Source organism: Phocoena phocoena, chromosome 9, assembly GCF_963924675.1.
Source record: "Phocoena phocoena chromosome 9, mPhoPho1.1, whole genome shotgun sequence".
Classification (NCBI taxonomy): domain Eukaryota; kingdom Metazoa; phylum Chordata; class Mammalia; order Artiodactyla; family Phocoenidae; genus Phocoena; species Phocoena phocoena.
Window position 1 is genome coordinate 12,907,385 of NC_089227.1, and position 19,801 is coordinate 12,927,185.

Sequence of the window (19,801 nt, forward strand, 5' to 3'; positions counted from 1 at the left end):
CAGTGAATTTCTTTGTCCAGCATTATTTTGTACATTTTCTGTTTTTATTATACTTATTCTGTTTTCATCATTTCTATATATAAAATGTCATAATCCCATCAGCTCATCCATCCCTAAGAGTCCTATAGATTTCCTAACTCTGCAGTACCAGTTCTCACTAGTTTCTAAATTTTCTCCTTCTACCAAGCCTGTGAAAACCAAAGGGAATTGTGATCCTTACCTGCCACCAATCATTCTATCCACTCTGCTTTATACTGGAGTTTACATGCATTTAAACACTTGGGGCTTTGCTTTTACAAAACTGTCAATTTCCTGTTTACATGGATGGAGAGTTTCGCCATCCCAACCTTCCCCCAGTACACCACAGAACCCCCTTCTCCTCTCCCTCCTCCTTCCAGCCACCACCACCACCCTAGCGAGTCTCTGTCAGACTGGGTCTCATGCTTCCTCTGCACTTATCAACTTTCTCCCAATTTTTAGGTTAAACTATAAACTGCCACTTAACAGATTCACTATACACAGGGCTCATTTTCTGGCCCCCCATATTAACACAACACCTCAATGCACCATTATATTTGCTGAACAAACCTCAGATTCTTTTGCAATCTACACAGTAACACCATTATAAGTTTTGTTCCCTATCCCCCAGCTTCTTCGAACTGGGACTGACCTTACTGATTTGACTCCTTGAAATGGAAACAAGAATGATATGGTAGGAAGAAAATAATAATCCATACCCCTTTTAAGGTTTTTTTTGAGAAAGCATTTTAAACAATTATCAAAAATATATATTAAAGTTAACTTTGTTAAAACAAACAAAAAAAACCTAATGCAGACTCCAAAGGTCTAGCAAGAAAAATAAGAGTATGTTTTTAAGATACAGAGTGCTTCTAATTCTTTAGTGTTTTACATCCTCTTCTGTTTGAGGCAGCACAGTAATACTACTGCGGTTACATTGAAATCTCCATTGTTCTTCATCAACAGGATATTATCAAATCAAACCATAGGGCAGCTTATGTTGGAACTGCCAAAACTCCTACAAGGGTGTTTTCAGGATGAAAGATCTCTTCGGACTGCCTCACAGTAGCTTTCTGACACTGTTGCTAAACCAGGTAATGTTCCAGTGACCCCCCCGCCCAAGATATGAGTTACAGCTATTCGAAGTCTAGAGGTCCTCTCTGAACCAGAAAGGTCATTCCAAAGCAGTAAAGGTAATAAAGAGCGGGCAATCCGGAATTTGCATTGCAAAAATCCAATTGAGGTTTCACAGTTTGCGTCTTGGAGTTTGTTTCTCTTGAGAAATAATGGTTAAATTGGTGAATAGGACCATGGTTCAGCCTGTGATATGGCTGTACTGACCATACTAACAGTGTTAACTATGCTCGGTTCTGATGAACTTGACCACCATTTTATGACAGAGGGGAATTTTCATTGAGGATTCCAGTGTGGGTTGTAAGAACTTCTCTCCTTGTTGCAGTGCTGGGATCAACGTCCTCCCTACCACTCTGCATGGTACTGATCTGCTCCCCATCCACTCATCTCACACACACACACACACACACACACACACACACACACACACACAAGTATTTGCCAGGCAGAGGGAAAGGACAGCTCCTTGACCTGGATCCGTCCTCTGGTGGAGAAAAAGTGTAGGAACAAGGGCTCCTGCCACAGGAGGAGGACTGTGTTTTAACAACCGAGAGATGGGGACAAAAACTATAGGACTGGGGTCTGTGGGATGGGTACAATATGGGGATAAAAAAAAAAAAATGGGGATAACAGCTACCATCTGCTGAACATACACCATGTGCCTGACTCTAGGCCACGTACTTTATATGCACTGTCTCACTAAATCATCACCACTGCCCATGAGGCAGGTAGGATTGTCCCTATTTTACAAATGAAGACACTGAGGCTCGGTGAAATGAAGCAATTTGCCCAAGGTCTGTCTGACTCCAAAGCCCATGCTTTTAAACAATACATCTAAAGTACACTGCTAGATCTGGTAGCATCTGCAGTCTTAGCAGCAACAGTTATAAAGGAAATCCAACAGTGATGGGGATGGTGGTGTAAAATCCTATCAACTTGCAGAAGCAGAAATTTAGACCGTGGCTAGGAATGGAAAATGAGCATTTCAAGCTTGTTTTCCATAATTTAGATACTACTTTAAAAAAATGAAATTGATTCTCCATAAAATGCTTGAAAATTAATTCTGCTCCTGGTCATTAGAAATCACCTCATAATAAATGATCTTGCAAAAAGGACTCTAAACAGTCACAGTAAATACTATGGCCACCTTAATTATTTGGAACAAAGGAAAGTTATATTTAAGCTAAAACCGTGTTGTTTTCACATCAATAAGAATATTTACTAGACTGAAATCAAATTAAACATTTTTTACTCATTTAGTGATATTATAAATTATAAATGCCCCTGCCACACACCAGGAAGAGGAAATACACACAAAAAACAGTCACAAAACACACCCAAGTGCACATACATACACACACACACACACACACACACACCTGCTACTTTACTACTTGTTTGCTACCCTTGTTAACTGAAACAGACGAAAAACCACATCAGACTCAGAGGGAGGAGAATTTTGCAAGAGATTGATTTATTTCAAGAACTAACTTTTCTCAAGCTGGGCATCCGGCAAAAAATTGGATAGTCTAAAGCATAGTCCTTAACCTTTTCACCTCTCATTCCTAATATTCAGACCTAACCAGTGGTTAACAGGACTTGTCCTAGGGGCCTCATATATCTCTGAAAGTCCATCATCTCCCTCTGGACCTTACTTTATCTGTAAATGTCCCTTATATCCATCTTCATGGCTGAAACCAACGCCCTTCAAGGTTACACTTGAGACACTTCCTTCTAAGCAGAAGTGGCCTTTTTTGTAAAACCGCCCCTGAGACACCCCAAGAATTCAGAAAGGGCTGCCCTTCCTCCAACAATCACACAGAGGTTGATGCTAATTTCAGGATACAGCCTTGCTTCCTTTCTGCTCTCAGTCATTTCTACAGAGATCAAACCTGTACGTTTATTCTGCGACACTGTGCTGAGCAGGCCAGGATGCTGTTCTCTTTGAGTCAGTCAGTCAGAGCGACTGCAGCATAGTCTGTGCTAAGGTTATATAATGACAGAACTAACCCAAGCAACAGGAGGCTTGAAGGACGGAAAAATGGAAGGTACAAGCGCTAATTCCACAAAATGAAAATCATTCCCAGGCATCTCTCTCCAGGACTGTGAACCAGAAAGGGTAGTTTCACCTTAAATAATCAACGTGTATATCAGTAGCTCTAAGGATGGGGAGGAAATCACCTAATAACGTGTTCATATTCACGGATTCTTCCAAGTCCTCACTGAAAAAAAAAAAAAAAAAAAAAAAAAAAAAAGCCTTTCCATTACCAGGTTACAAGAGTGACATCTAGTGGACCCATAATGCAATGACCAAAGGGATTTCACACGCATACTTGAGAGCAGGGCTTCTCAAAATCTAATGTGAAAACACATCACTTGGGGATCTTGTTAAAATGCAGATTCTGGTTCAGTAGAATAAACGAGACTCTCATTTCCAGCAAGCTTCCAGGTAATGCCGATGCCACTGCTCCATGGCGCGGCAAAGACCTAGAGCATTTCACACCAGCTTTTACCCTCAGGAAAGAAGAGAGGAAAGGGACACTTGAGAATCATTTCCAGGTTAAAATTAGGTCAAATGAATTATTAACATGATTTTTCAAAGAAACAAAAAACACGTTCCTATTTCACTAGCCCCATACACACTTAGCATCTCCTGTCTAAGCAGAGTCCTTGCACCAGTACCCCTTTCCCTAAATGCCAGAAACAAAACTAGGATGGAAAAGAGCATACTTCACAGCCATATTTATACATGTGGACATGATGTGCTCAAGTCTCCAACATAGGTTCACTTCAGAACTTAACATCGTATAGTTTTTCTTCCACTGTATGATTTTATTTGCCCAATATTGAATTATATTATAACAGTAATTTGTACCATATCAGAACTCAGTTCTTTTTCCCCCAGGTAGCCTGCACCTGAACAGGGAGCCATCAGCGTATTGTATCAGCGCTAAGCACTCCTCCTCAGAATTTCAACAACACTTGCCCTGGACACCCCTAAGAACGGAACAGGATGTGTGACTACATCCAAGTCCAACTGTTTCCAGAATCCAGTCCCACGTGATTTACCTGAGCCAAAGAGCCTTGAGCTCCACGCAGAGTCACCAGGCCAGACTCTCAGCTGGGAGGTAATGTGTATGCTCCCCCACAGAGGAGCTCTGCCAGGCATCACACCAGCTCCTGCCAAGGCCTCCAGCTCAGCTGGATTAGACCCTTTAATAAAGGTTCTAGGTCACAGTTCTAGGAACCACCAACATCAAGGAAAACGAGTCTCTCTTTTCCCAAACACACCACAAACATGTACAAAACCTACCGTCTAGTCCTGTAGAATCTTTCAGTACAAGTTGGTTGACCTAGGACAAATAATCATTTTTAACCAGTGGACCCTGTATTTCAAACAAACAAACAAAAAGTGGAGCTGTTCTGGTTGAAATGGGGTTGGAACACTTGGAGATCTGCCTTTTTGGCCTCTCCCCCCACCCCATACCCCTGAATGTCCACTTCTTCCCACCTCGACCTCCAAACTCACAGAGATACCATTTGAAAACCAGAAACTAGGAGTCTCACAATAGCTAAGACATCCCAAGCTCCTAGACTGCTCAAAGACAGTATTGTTCTCATTCATTACATAGATGGAGCGAGAGATAGCTGTTTCACTATGACTTGACTTAATTATGATTCTAATACAATTTTAGCATAGGCAATCAAAGGATTTCTTCAGAAGATGTACAACCTGATTTCCTGAATGAAATTAAGTCATAATTAAGGATCTCAGTAATGAGTAAACAACAGAATTGTTTATATCTCTTCAATTGCTCTTGGCAGTCCTAAAGGGGAAATTATGTAGAGGAAAATGTCACGTAATTCTTCCTCAAAAGTGGGATGAAGATAGAAAACGAAACTAAACATGTCAGTTTAAGTAAGTAGCATCACATCATCTGCCTATATAGTATAGTTCCCCTGCCTGGGTTAGAATCCCAGCTACACACTTATATGTGACCTTGAGCAAGTTATTTAACCTCTCTGTGCCTCATCTGAAAGTGAGGATAATAGCTTTGCCTATTTCACAGGGTTGCTGTGAGGATGGAATTAATATATATAAAGTACTTAATAACTGACACATAGCAATTATTCAATAAATGTTATCGCTGTGATTATAATGGTTATTATTAATACAATGTTATTAACTCAATAATATTAATATTCTTACCTAGCTGATTATTCAAAATGGCATTTTATTCTTTGGGGTAATTTTAGCCAAATTTGATAGGCATAAACAACATACAATCCTATCAATTATCCATATATAACGAGGAGAATATTGAGAATCCCAGAGAAGCTGATAAGATCCTAAAGGAATTTCAGATTTATTCCTTGAGATACACTGTCTTTCCCTGTGCCTCTTTCTATTTTACCTCTTAGTGAAATGCATTAAAAAGACCGTATTTGTCAACTGAAGGCAATACTGATTTAAAAATCACAATGGTTTTTGCAGTCATACATGTTTATTCTTTGTGCAATATGCTCTCCTTAAACATCATGTTGCCTAATTTATTTTAAATTTAGGGATTTTATTTGAAATCAGAGAAAGCTGAAGCTTTTCTAGGGAGAAGCAGAGAGGGTGGCAGCTATCATGCCAGTAGCTAGCATGTCTGCTCTAATTTTATGTGCCTGTTGGACTGCCCCATTACCTATATTCTTAGGACTGAGACAAAATCCTAGCCAATTGGTTTCAAAGTAACCAGGATCTTCAAGTAAATGATTTTGTTTTGTTTTAACAAGAATTCCAAATTCATAAGGATTAAGACAAATATAAGCTCTAAAGCAAATAATCAAAAGCTACCTGGACAAAACCTTTAGAACAAAAGGGGCGGGGGAAATTCAGACAATTCATGCCTTAAATTAAAAAAAAAAAAAAAAAAAAAAACCTTTGAATATTCTAGCTTGTCAGTGCTAAGTAATCCAAAAGTTTGCAGAAACCTCTGAGACAGAATCTAATGTATTTGCTGTCACCTGCATTTTTGTTCCCAATAAAAAATCTTCAGGTATTTTTTTTACTGGTTAGAGATTATCAAAGTTCATTGCAATCTTAAGGTTATAAGAACAGATGTTCAGAATATTCTGTAGTTCTCTCACTTTTAAAAACTGAAAGAGAAATCTCCACAATTTTTGGCTCTCAAAAGGGTAGGTATGGGGCTTCCCTGGTGGCGCAGTGGTTGAGAGTCCGCCTGCCGATGCGGGGCACGCGGGTTCGTGCCCCGGTCTGGGAGGGTCCCACATGCCGCGGAGCGGCTGGGCCCATGGGCCATGGCCGCTGAGCCTGCGCATCAGGAACCTGTTGCTCCGCAATGGGAGAGGCCACGACAGTGGGAGGCCCGCGTACCGCGGGGAAAAAAAAAAAAAAAAGGGTAGGTATGTATCTTTAATAGAAATAGGTTCCCATCTTGTGGACTCCTCAGAGAATACTTCTGAAAATCATTTTTGCCATGTTTCATTTAGTTAAGTATGAATTTATGCTAAATCTCAATTTACTAATAAACACATCAGTAAACTAGAAGCCTTATTCCCTTTGACAATTGAGTGGTGGTGCTATATATGATTCTCCTCAAACTGTATTTCTTTCAATAATGCTACATTTGAGCAATGGCTCAATACTACAGTTTCTAAAAAATATCTGAGAACAGTTGTTTTTTTTTTAAAATAGAAAAGTAGCACAGTACATTGCCCTCCTTTTCGTTTTTTGTTTTTTTTTTTTTAAAGAAAGAAATTAAAGTGGAAATTCCATTAAGAAAGAAAATCAGCTATGTCTCTTTATTTATTCTGCCCCTAAGCTGCCATGGATAGTTTTCATAGGGACTATTTCATAGTTTCCTAGAAACTGTTTCACAAAGTTATAATTATTACTTCAACTACAGAAATAATAACAGGAGCCACCTTCCACCACGTGCTTACTAGAGTCAGGTACTACACAAAACACTTAGCACGCACTATCTCATTTAACTCCATCAATGAACGTGGAAACAACTATCATCATCACCTTTTTGCATAGGAAGCAGCTAACACTAGAGATATTAAAAGACTTGTCCAAGATTTCACAGCCATGAAGTGGCAAAGCCAAGTTATGAGCCCAGGTCTGTCTGACGCCAAAGCTCAAACCCTCTCAGCTGTGCTTGCTATATGGGCTCTGAGTTCAGTGAAATCAAGGGCCTAGTTTTTCCTCATTTGGAAGCCTTCCGGAACTAAAACAGTGCCTACTCCATAGGGGGCTCAAGAACTGTTGCTTATTTATCAGGAGTCATTTGAAAGCATGAATGAAAACATGGTAGAGGGAAACCTACAGTTGCCGCATAGCTCAGAATTCAAATATAGTTCCATAGCCAGGTCACTTATTAGGTTTGGGACCCTCTAAAATCATAATAAATAGGTCGTTTGTCAAAGAGATGATGGAAACAGATCAGAAGAATTCTATCTGCCAAAGAAATTAAAAGACAGGTAGCTACAATGTGTCAAGCACCAAAAGAACCACTAGTTCGGATATAGTGAGAAAGGAAACAAGTTTTGAAAACTTAAAACCATGGTTACAATCCAGGCCCTTTGGCTTTCTAGCTATAGCCATAGAAGAGTTGTTTTACCTCTCTAGATGTCCCTTTCATCCATATAAAATGAGAAAGAAAAATATACATATATGTAGATATATATCCCAGTTACATGATATGTGTTCAATGGAAGCCAGCATGTTTATCATTACTCTTATTATCAATGCATCAATTAAATATATGCAATGTAATCATATGCTTGTTTAAACTGTACTTGCAAACTTCAGCAAATGAATGCTTTACTGCTACTATGGTACAAAGAAAAAGTCACACAAGAAACAGATGTATATCATTCACATTTTGGCTTTTTAAAACATCCTTAACATGGATTAAAAGAAAAAGACTCCCAAGGTTACCTAATCTGCTATGATTTAACAGCATTTTGATGTTTTTCTAAGGAATGATAGCAAAGTGCTGTATCTCTTCAAACTTGGAATTTACTGCCTGTCTCAGTCTCTGCTTATGCCAAATTAAATATACAGTATAAGGTCCCTACCAGAAATAACATAGCACAGTTTCCTGCTCTATTCCTTGGTTGAATGAGCCCAAACTGAAGAAAGGGAGACATGGTTTTATTCAATCATCTGAATAATTGTTTTCTTCACTCTCTTGAATTGGAAGCTCTTGGTGGGGGAGGAGAAAGTTTGAAAGAAATCACCATGTGAATTATCAGGCCATTTAAAGGAACAATTCTCTTTGAAGGCCCTACATTTGAAAGGCTCAAGAAAAAGCTTAAGAAGAGTATTCTTATTAATGAACTGACCAGAGTGTCAGCGTCCCCTGATAGTCCCTGGCACTCAAACTCCTGAGGCTTCAGAGTGCTGTAAAGTCTCTTTACCTGTGAGGTACAAATGGCACTGCAGAATAGAGGTTGCAGTGTTTCCTTCCAGCAGACACCACCCAAAACTTTCAAGAGTTTTGTCCTATAAATAAGAGCACGAAGAAATGGGATGGTAAATGGAATGAAGACATGCCCCAGAGTTGGGGGATTAGGGTATGGGGGGGGGGCGATGTCCAAGGCTGGGTTTTTTTTAAGTGAAGGACGTGATCATATATTTAACCAATGACAGATAATACAGGTGATGGAAGAGATCGAGTGCAGGAGCAATGCCTTTAAATCAGCAAACTGTGGAAAGGGACAGTTCATTCACTGTGATAGGAGGAAATGAAGTTTGAGAGTTATGGTAGAAAAAAAAATGCAGCAGTTCTCTTCTGGTTGCATCAATTTTTAGTGTCATATGAGACAAAGTCTTTGCCTAAGGATGAGGAGAGAGGAGGAAGACGTGAAGAGAGAGAAGATGTGAAATAATCATCAGAGAGAGAGGATAAATATGTAGATAAATGTGGCAAGATTGCTGAGTAAGGCTGGGGAGAGACAGCCATGAACATAACATGGTGGTTATGTTTTTCCCCAGCCATATTCACTGCTTCAGTCAGGCACGGAATAGATGGACTATTAAATGCATTCAGCACTGGGATTTGCCAGTGGAATATAAACGACATGGTGCAGTCATCAATAATAAGAAAGTCTAGGTCTACAGTCGTATCATTGTGATGGGCAGCATCAACATCACCTGGAATCAGAATCGGCATCTTAACGGGGTTTCCAAATGATTCATGTGCATGTTTAAGAGAAATAAGTGTGGGGAAGCCAACTGAAATAGGAAAAGATTAAGAGTGACAGGAGGCTATGAGCAGCCAGGCTGTTGCTTTGGTCCTCGATGTGTATCATGTTAGTCATATATCTAAAGAGGGGTGGCCACACTGATAACTGCACATATACATAATAAACAAAATATATTCTTTTTGAAGACCAGCTGCTTTCTCTGCACTCTCCTCTCCTGTCCCTAAAACACTCCTGTCTTTACAAATATAATTGTTTGAAGGGTTGAGAAACATTGAACTTAATACCAATGCATGAAAAATATTAACGTGAGCATTATGTAATGATCAATCCCTTGGGCTAGGTACTTCTCAGGGGCAAAACCCACTGATAATGGGAACAAAAGGAGCACTGAAATCAAAAATTCCTTTTAAAAATCTGAATTCTCAGAAAAGCCTCCACTAAGATGTTCAAGCAGCAAAATGCTTATCTCAATTCTGTATACTTTGTTTAATTCACTCATTTTCAGAAAGGTGGCAGCCAAAGAGCAGGGAGGAAAGGGCCCAAGTGGATAATCAACCCGAGAAGTTAAGAACTGCATGTATACAGGGACTTCTCTAGCAGTCCAGTGGTTAAGACTCCGTGCTTCCACTGCAGGGGGCACAGGTTCAATCCCGGTTGGGGAACTAAGATCCCACAGGCTGCACAGAGCGGCCAAAAAAAAAAATTGCATGTATACAAAATAACACACAAATCAAGGAGCACTACTTTTCAAAAAATTTCATTTCATGCATTTGAGGTCCTTGATCCCCAGAATCCTTCAGAGTTCAATAAAATTGAGAAGGGAGAGGGATGGACTGGGAATTTGCTGTTCGTAGATGCAAACTATTACATTTAGAATGGATAAACAAGGTCCTACTGTACAGCACGGGGAACTATATCCAACCTCCTGGGATAAACCAGAATGGAAAAGAATATGAAAAAGAACGTCTATATGTGTAAAACTGAGTCACTTTGCTGTACAGCAGAGACTGGCACAACGTTGTAAATCAACTCTACTTCAATTAAAATATAAAAATAAAATGAAATTTTTAAAAATTGAAGAGTGAGGTGGCCACCGTAACTAATTCCTGAGACCATCAGAGTCTTCCATCATAGGCTTTCAGCCCAAAACTCAGACAACTCAAATGAGATGCAACGCTTTAATTATTGTAGAAAACTGAATTATAACTGCCCTGTAAGTCACCCATAAAAATATTTCCCAAATCTATTTTAAAAAATTGAAAACAGACCAGGGTCTACAAACATATCTAGGCTCCATCTTGGTATACTAGCTTCATTCAAGCTAAATTTGCATTTGTTCCTTAATCACAGTGCTGAACCCGTTCTCCATCAAGAGGAAACAAATTAATTCTGGGCTTTTGAGGAAAGTCCCTAGTAGATCTTCTTTTATTTCTTACAGATTATAAAGCTGCAATCAACTAGATCAAATAAGCACAGTGTCCATTTTACATAACTGGGGCAATTCAAGAAGGAAAAGTACATTTCTGTCTTCAATGCAAAGAAACACACACACACACATAAACACACACACACACAGAAGTCTCCCATATCTTCTACCTATAATAAAAATAGCCGATGATTCTAAATTTCTTTTCACCTCACAGTGAAATAATTGAGAGCACACCCAAGATGCCAGAGCTCTCGGTGTAAACACCCAGGAGGGATACTGAGGTCTACACAAAACATTTTTTAAAGACATTCTGTTCTTTAAAATAAGCAAAAAATAGACTATAAACATTATACTTGAACATAGCGAATACCTCCCTATGTGACATGATTTGGAACTTTACTGTAAAGCCTTCCGACTCACAGATACTTTCTCCATACACATCAAAAACTGAAGCCTTAACTTCCAACATTTGAGATGAATTCCCATGGTTTCCAACATTGTCCTCTGTTGTAAAGGTTGAAGAGGAGTTTTTCTTTTTATTTTTGAAAAGTCATAGTTTCTTCACATATTCATTCACACTAGCCAAAGTCAAGAATTTCTGAGGACAAGTTTAGACACTTAATAAAGAACAGCAGTTCCTGAACCATCTGCTTTGCTCAAGAACTGAAGATCTGTCACACGCAAATTTTCATTTTTCTCCAACCCTGTGAGAATATTATTGTCAGCTGGGGTAGGTAACATTTGGTTTTTAATTGACATGGCAAACAAACCAGTCTTTATAAAATGGGTACAATCAGTGTGTCTTTTGGGTGAAAAAAATAAAAGCAAACCATTATCTGAGTCTAAAAGTCACTCACTTTCAGCAAGTTCTTTTGATCCATTCAAGTGTCCTGTTACTAATCTTCTGATGAAGAAATGTGCAAAACACAGAATTCGAAGTGAATAACAGAACCTTGTTATAGTCAAACAAAGATATATGACAGAAAACCCTGAAAGTCTTTTTTTAAAAAGGAATCATCTCTCAAACTCATATCATACAGAACTGCAGATTCTAATAGACTGATCCTATATTGCTGTATTCTTACCTGGTAAGGAACAATACTTCCGTGAGCTGTGCCCCAGCGCCGCGCTTCCTCTTGGCCAATAAGATAATTCACAGCGACGTGAGTCAAACATGCCACCTACCAGAAGAAGAAAAAAAAAAAAGCTACTTTATCTATACTCATAAACAGAAGGTTATAATAGGAATATTCTCATTTGATTTCACTTCATGTCATTGTAGAAGAAAAAAGGAGAGAGAAAAAATTGTCTTGCTTGGTTAGAAAATATGCAGGCAACCACACTTTCATCATACAAAGAAGAGAAGAGCAGTATTACATTATTGCACGTGACTAAGTACTGAGTAACAGTCAATTGAGAAATAAAAACACGGAAACACTCAGCTCCTGAAAAGATCACCTGAAGGCAGAGGTTAACCCAATGGATGGAACCCTGGTCCAGCCTTTAGCATCGAAGCCATGGCAGAGTACATCAGCAACTAGTACTTTCCCTTCCCCTTTTACTTTCCATCAAGATGACACAAAAAGAGACTGCATCATCACTGAGCAGGTGAACTAGTCAGGAGCCACATTCCTCTAAACTTCTCATAACACGAAAAAATAATAATAATAAACCTCTATTTTGTTTAAGTCAGTTTAATCAAGTTTTCTGTTCCTTGTTGCCCAAAGCATTCTTACTGGCACAGAGGATCGAGATTACTTAACTTTTTTTAATTCATTAGTGAATCATTCTCATTTAAACAAAAATTACTGTACTTCTTTCAACTTGGTCCTAGGATCATATCCTCATTATTATACTTGTCTCAGCTTTCAAGAACTACAAATCTATTAAAGGGGTCATCTAAAACTGTAGGGTCAACCTCTGACTCTTGGAGTATTTCATATATAGATCTTAAAAACCTATAATAATTCAATTCCATACGAGGATAATGACTTGATTCCTGGTCATCTGCCACAAAGGGCTTACGTTCCAATGACTATCCATGCCTCCAAGGGCCCAGAACTATGGAAAGGAGGTGACCAAATAACAACTTTCCATAGTTTCCAGATAAAAGCTTCGGGCCTCACAGCATCATCATGATCTAACAGGCGCTGGCTTTTCTCATTCTATTATCATCAGATGCGATTAGGAATCTACCAAGCCAGCAAGTCAAACATCCCAAATGGAGACTGGCTCCTGGAGCGACTCAAGGGGTGACTTTTCAGGGCTTGGTGCTGCAACCTGTCCTTGCCTTCTACCTGGCATGGCAGATGTGCCTCCTACAAGGGCCATCAGTGGGGCTCAGCCTGGATGAATCTCCTTGCAGCAGCAGCCATTCTCCTTTACTTTTTTCTTGGGATTTAACACTCACTTTTATGTTCATTTACTGCTTTGTTGAAATTGGAACTGCCTTATGGCAGCTGGTTTGGCTATACTGCCCAGGTGGCAAAACTAATAAACTTTGAGTCATCCACTTCTGGACCTCCATCTGGTCTTGGGCATTTGAACCATGGAGCATTCCAGGGCTGCCTGGGGCTGCCTGGGGCTAATCATCGTTTCACAGATCACTTCTGTGTCTTTCAAAATGGAAAATCAAATCAACACTTTGTAGTAAAAATGTACTGGATGGGAAGTCCAGATTCATGGTTCCTAATTTCTGTCAACCTCTAGTTGTACAACTGTAGGTATTTAATTTAACCACATTGACCTTCAGACACTTTCTCTATAAAATCTTGGGCATTTGACCTAAACCAATTGTTTTCAGACTTTTTTTAAAAAAAAAAAAGCATAACTCCTGTATCAAACCAAATAATGCATGAACAATACGTAAGAAGATAATACCCCACAGGGTCTGGCTGAAGTAGAGGCAAGTCTACAATGCCACCCTAGGAAATGTGAACACAGAACGCAATTTGCAGATTAGTAAATGGTCTTAAATTTGCTTCCAAGGTCTATACTTCTGACTCTGTTCTTCTTCTTAACAATATAGCAGATAAAAAGCTACCAGGGATGCAATAGTAGTTGTTTTCCCATGAAGGCTCTTCCTGAAACTGGGGAAATTTTCTCAAGTCTGAGGTTTTACTCTAAGAAAGGTGTTTCTTTGATCTAGCCATGTTGGCGAGGGGGGAATTGTCCCTTTCAAAAAGCCTAGTGAAAGTCACTAAGGAGCTCTGGTGCTACTGGAGGCCAATAATTCACATTAATAAAGGTAATTCTTTGCAAGCAAAAAGTCACAAGGGGCTTGGTATCTCCACTTTTCTAATTTCAAAGTCAAGTGATAGTCAATAGCCAACAACAGCAAGGGCTGCAGGAAGTAGTGGGCTGACTGGATGGTTACAGGTTAATGTGTAGCTCCTAGATTGACCTGAAATGGTTTCCAGGGGTGGGCATGGGCTGGATGCTAGGCTAAAGATCAGCCTAGCTGCCTCATTTCTTGCCCACTACCTCATTCTTTCTTCTCAATTTTGACTTTGGTGTTTCTGACCCTGCCTTGAAAAGCTGTCTTTGACAACCGTTGAATAAAAACAGCCCCATTTAGAGTGAGTCTGAATGAAGGGTCAGAATTCATCTCACAGACTGTTTTCCAAATGGAAGATCATACCCATTTTCTCCACACAACGGTAGCTCATGAAAACAAAAAGCATTTCAGAACTAGCAGGCTCCTACTGGGCAGGAAGGTTAAATAAGATTTTACGCCAGTTGCCATCCATGAAAAAACAAAGTGTGATTTGTCAGTGATGACTCAGAGGCAAAGCTGGGGGGCAATTCTATTTTAAAAAAGAGAGCAACAGGGCTAAACTTAGCAACCCAATGTTTAAAAGGAGCATTACAGATCTGAAAGCAATCTATTTACAAAGACGTATTTTTAAGGCAAGAGAAGGGGAAGAAAGTCAACAGCTATGACATGATTATGTATTAAAAATCAGAGGCTTCCTGGCAATTAATGACAAATCTCCCACAAATCAAAAGAATGCAGGATGTGACTTTTAGGTTAATAACTACATACTGTATACCTATTCTAAATATTGCATTAGATCGTTACTTTCATCCCCTAAACTTAAGCTCATTATTTCATCATGTGGATGCCATATAATTTACTCAGAATGTTGCCTTTATACGGTTTCATCTAAATAAAAAAGCCAACTTTGGTTTAATAGTAATCATTCTGACAGCAAAATTATTATTTTAGATAGCATAGTGGGTCCTGATATTCTTTGCGTCTAACCAGGAAACCAATGGGGTTGTCAAAGTGGATCTCAAAAGGCATAGCCCTAAAAGGCTTGAGAAAGAATATGCCCAATTATTTCCCAAAGTGTCCTCATGGTGTCCATCACCTCGTTTTACCTCTACCTAATGAAGATCAAGCTAAAATAATATAATCTTTCATCTCCAAAAGGACAACCAAGTATCACAATTAAAACGGGGAAAACAAGATCAGAAGTATGGTCCGTTGCATCAAAATGGGTAATTTTTTCCCTCCTGCTTCTTTGCATATATTCTGGCCTCCAACTAAGCTAGACAAAACACCAGTCGTGATCGCTTCTGCACCTGCCCAAATCTGCATCCTCTCTTCAAAGTCCATTTCCACATCGCTGTCTCATTAAGTCCCCACATCACCCAAGCAAAAAAATATTTTCCCTGCCTCTGAACAAATACAACACCTTAATTTGCCTGACTCCTGACTTTTGCACTTTCACAGTCGGCTACATACTACAATAGAATTATAAGATTATTTCCCTTCCCCTGCCCCCGCCTTTCCCCTAAACTAGAAAGACCTAAATCAGTAGTTCCTAAACCTAGTGGTACATCACAATCACCTGGGGAATTCCTGGACCCCACCCAGACCTACTGACTCAGACTGGAGCCTGGGAAGAAATAAAAGAACCAACGTACCATCAATTGTACACAGATTTGAGAACCAAAGTCGTAGGAAACTCCAGTCAAACTCCTTAACGTTACAGATAGATAAATAAAGGAACAGAGAAGGTAAATAATTTATCTGATGTCACGTTGTTGGCTAGTGGCAGAACTTCACTCCAACTATAGCGCCTTCCTCCATGCTACAATATTATTCAATCACTCCTTTTAAATTGGGAACTATTTCAGGGTAAGAATTATGTATTATAAACCCTTTGTATGTACTCATAGCAGCTAAAATAGAACTTCACACTAATATTGTTTAAAGCGTGAACGAAAACAGTAATTACTATTTATTTATTCAACAAATACTGAACGTTGCTTTGAGTGAGGCATTATGCTAGGTACTGGCTATACATAAGTAAATGAAAAAGAGGTAGTCCTGCCCACTTTGGACTTAAGAATAGTGGAGAAGACAACTAAACAAACAGTCATAGGAACTGCCATGGGGAGAGGAGATGGAGGAGAACTTTAAAAACAAAGAGAATAACATGTGTGAAAGCCCTAAGGCAGGAAAGAGACTGGCATACAAGGAAGAAAAAAAAAAAAAAACTGAAAGTAGACCAGCGTAACTGAAGCATGGCAAGAAAGAGACAGGAAATGAAATTGGAGAGATTTACAGAGGCCAGACCATGCCAGTCCTTGCAGATCATGGTAAGGAACTGTACTTGCACATCTTTCAGATGATCATTTTAAAATCACAAATCATATCATGTCATCCTTCTACTTAAAAATCATCGGGCTTCCCACTTAAAATGATGCAACAGAAGAATACAGTGGGAAAATGTTCACAAATTTTTAAAAAACTTTTTTAGAACAGTTTTAGATTTATAGAAAAAATACCAAGATACTACAGAGAGTTTCCATATACAACACACCCAGTTTCCCTATTATTAACATCTTACATCAATGTCATACATATTTTACAATTAAAAAACTAATATTGATGAATTATTATTAAAGTGCATATGTTCAGATGTCTTTCATTTTAACTTAATGTCCTTTTTCTGTTCCAAGATCCTCATCCACATTATGTTTATGCCTCCTTAGGCTCCTCTTGGCAGTAACAATTTATCATACATTCCTTGTTTTTGATGATCTTGACAGTTTTGAAGACTACTGATCAGGTATTTTGTAGAATATTCCTCACTGGGATTTTTTTTTTAATGTTTTTCAAATAATGAGACTGGGGTATGGGTTTCGAGAAGGAAGACGATAAAAGTAAAGTGCCATTTTCCACACAGCATATCAAAGGTACATACTATCAACATGACTTATCACTGTTGGTATTGACCTTGATCACCTGGCGAGGCAATGTTAATAAGATTTCTCCACTGTCAAATCACTCTTTTTTCCTCCCCCTGTCCACGCTGTACTCTTTGGAAGGAAGTCACCACACACAGTCCACACTTAAGGCGTGGGGAGTTGTGCTTCTCCTTCCTGAGGGCAGTGTCTACATAAACCATCTGGAATTCTTCCACACAGGACATTTGTCCCTTCTTTCCTATTTATTTATTCATTCAATCATTTATTTATATCAGCACAGACTCATGGATATTAATTTTATACTCTGGCTTATAATACAATACTACTGCATTTTATTGTTCAAATCATTCCAGTTTTGGCCACTGGGAGCTCTTCAGTTGGCTCCTGTGCCCCTCTGACATACTCCCCATCATTATGTGTTTTTTTGTTTTCAGCACTTCCTTCCATTGTGGCACTACAAGATGCTCCAGGCTCATCTTTATGTTTTCTGTTGCAGTCTTACAGGAAAGCATAAAGAGAAGAGGAGTTATGCAGTCAAAAAAAGGAACTAATATTTATTTCAGTGTAGATGAGAATCACATTCATTCACTCAATTATTCAAAAATCTTCATATACCACCTCCTACATGCCAGGAACTCTTCTAAGGCACAGGGATACGGCAGTGAACAGGACAGATATTGTCACACTTGCATGAAGCTCACATTCTAGTGTAAGATACATTCAGACATAAACAAGAAAACATCAGGAAATGATAATTAATGTGAAGAAAATGAAATGATCACAGAGAGGGCTCTTCTAGACTAGCAGGTTAGTAAAGGCCTCTTCGACAATATTACATCTTATCTGAGACCTGGAGAAGGCATGTGAAAATCTAGGGAAAACCTTTCTAGGCAACAAGATCAACCAATTAAAAGACTGCATTGTGGTAAAAAGCTTACCATATTTAGAAACAGAAAGAAGCTCACTGTAGCTGGAACATAGTAAGTAAAAGAGGCAGTAGTATAAAGTGAGGTCAGGGAGGTATGCAAGGACCAGATCATATGGGTCCTTACAGGCCTGGTAAGGACCTGGGATATTATTCTAAGTGTCATGGGAAGCCATTGATTTATATAATTAGATAAACTGGTTCTTATATGGAGTATAAAGAGGCAATGAATGAAACCAAATTATCTCACATGACGTAGGTATTACAACTTCCATTTTACAGATGGGAAAACTAAGCCTAGGGAGATTAAGTATCTTGTCCAGATCTCACAGTTGGTGAAGAGCAAAACTATGACTCACACTCAGATACTCTATCCTCTAAGCCATCCTTACTCCACTGCCTCCTGTCTATTTAACCTCTCTGCTCCCAGCCCCTCTCACCCTAGGAGTGCTCAGGTTTACGTCTGTGTCCTATATATATTCTTGACTTCACATTTTATATTCCCTGCAGGGCCCCCCAGATCACTGGAGTAGTCTAGAAGCCATCCACAATCCCTCAGCTGTCCTCTGCATTTGCTTAGAAAGCATGTCATTAAGTGAATCGATTAATTCTCCTCACGTTCTTCTGCTCAGCCTCACTCATTTACTAACTGTAAAACATTTTCTGGGAAAAATATGTTAAAAGAGAAATTAAGAGGCTAGCATTCATGGAGAATACACCTTTCAAGATGGAAAATTCTTCAAAAAGAGCCTTCATCAGAGTGTTTAAGATCCTGACATCTCTCTTTTTCATCTTGATTCCATTACTCTGTAGGTCAAACTTCCTATGCAATTTAATCTGCTTTGCTTTGTCCCTCACACCTTAAGGTAGACTAATTTCTTCAGAACCACTAAGGATCAATGAGGAAAAACATTCAGGAGTAGAGAAGGTATTTTGGCTATCTCATGTTGAAAGAAGAATAAGAATTCTAACTATTTATACTACATTTATCATTTTACTTACTAATGATCAAAACTAATACTAAGCACTTATTGTGCACTGTTCTAAGCATTTTATGTGAAATATCTCATTTAATCCTCATAGCAACTATATGAGAGACATGTTCTGATGAACCCATTTTACAAATGAGAAAACTGAGGCATGGAGCAGGTTAGTAATCTGCCCAAGGTTATGTACCTAGTAAATGGACAAGCCAGGACCTGAACTCAGCTACTCTGGATTCTGTCATTCTATACTAAATTACGTACAGAATCAGACTCCTTAGGATTTCTGAGTGGCCCTGATCCTGAAAAAGTTTTATAGGACCAGTTTTACTTGGTTTTAAAAAAAAAAAGATTAAGCATCCTTTTCAATTAAGTAAACATCTACAGATAAGTTTGATCTTAATTACTACACAATACTTAAAGTAGTACTCATTCAAAGTTTTCTGCTTTGCTACAACTATGCCTTGGCTTCTATTCCAATGTAATTAGAAATAAACTTCAACCTACAAACATTTTACCTGTAAACACCAATAAGCCAGTAGAGCTGTTATGTAAATTTTAAATCTCTACTTTTATTTACTTAGCAAAAAAAACATATTACCATATCCTTCTCTTCATGGCAATTTTTTAACTTAATGGAAGAAACACACACATTTCACATTCCTCTGAATTATCACTAACGATAGTCAAAGCATATTGATGTTTACTTTATATACTGAACTCAAAAGAAAAACATATTTGCATTACACTCAGAATAATTTTGCCAATCCATCTGAATGAAAATCAGACATATGAGGAAACTGGATATCAAATGCCAGAAGGTAAGACCAGACAGCAAAGAGAGACAGAATTTCAAAAGCATGTTTA

At 38.7% G+C, this 19,801-nt stretch overlaps 1 protein-coding gene across 1 annotated transcript in view; it reads right to left on the reverse strand.

Annotated features, from left to right (window-relative positions):
- The window catches only part of SUGCT (succinyl-CoA:glutarate-CoA transferase), a 684,446-nt gene that overhangs the window by 539,092 nt on the left and 125,553 nt on the right, over positions 1–19,801 (reverse strand). Inside the window, exon 9 of the mRNA XM_065883542.1 lies at positions 11,890–11,985. Coding sequence (XP_065739614.1) covers positions 11,890–11,985 — 96 coding nt within the window. The remainder of the gene's footprint in view (positions 1–11,889; positions 11,986–19,801) is intronic.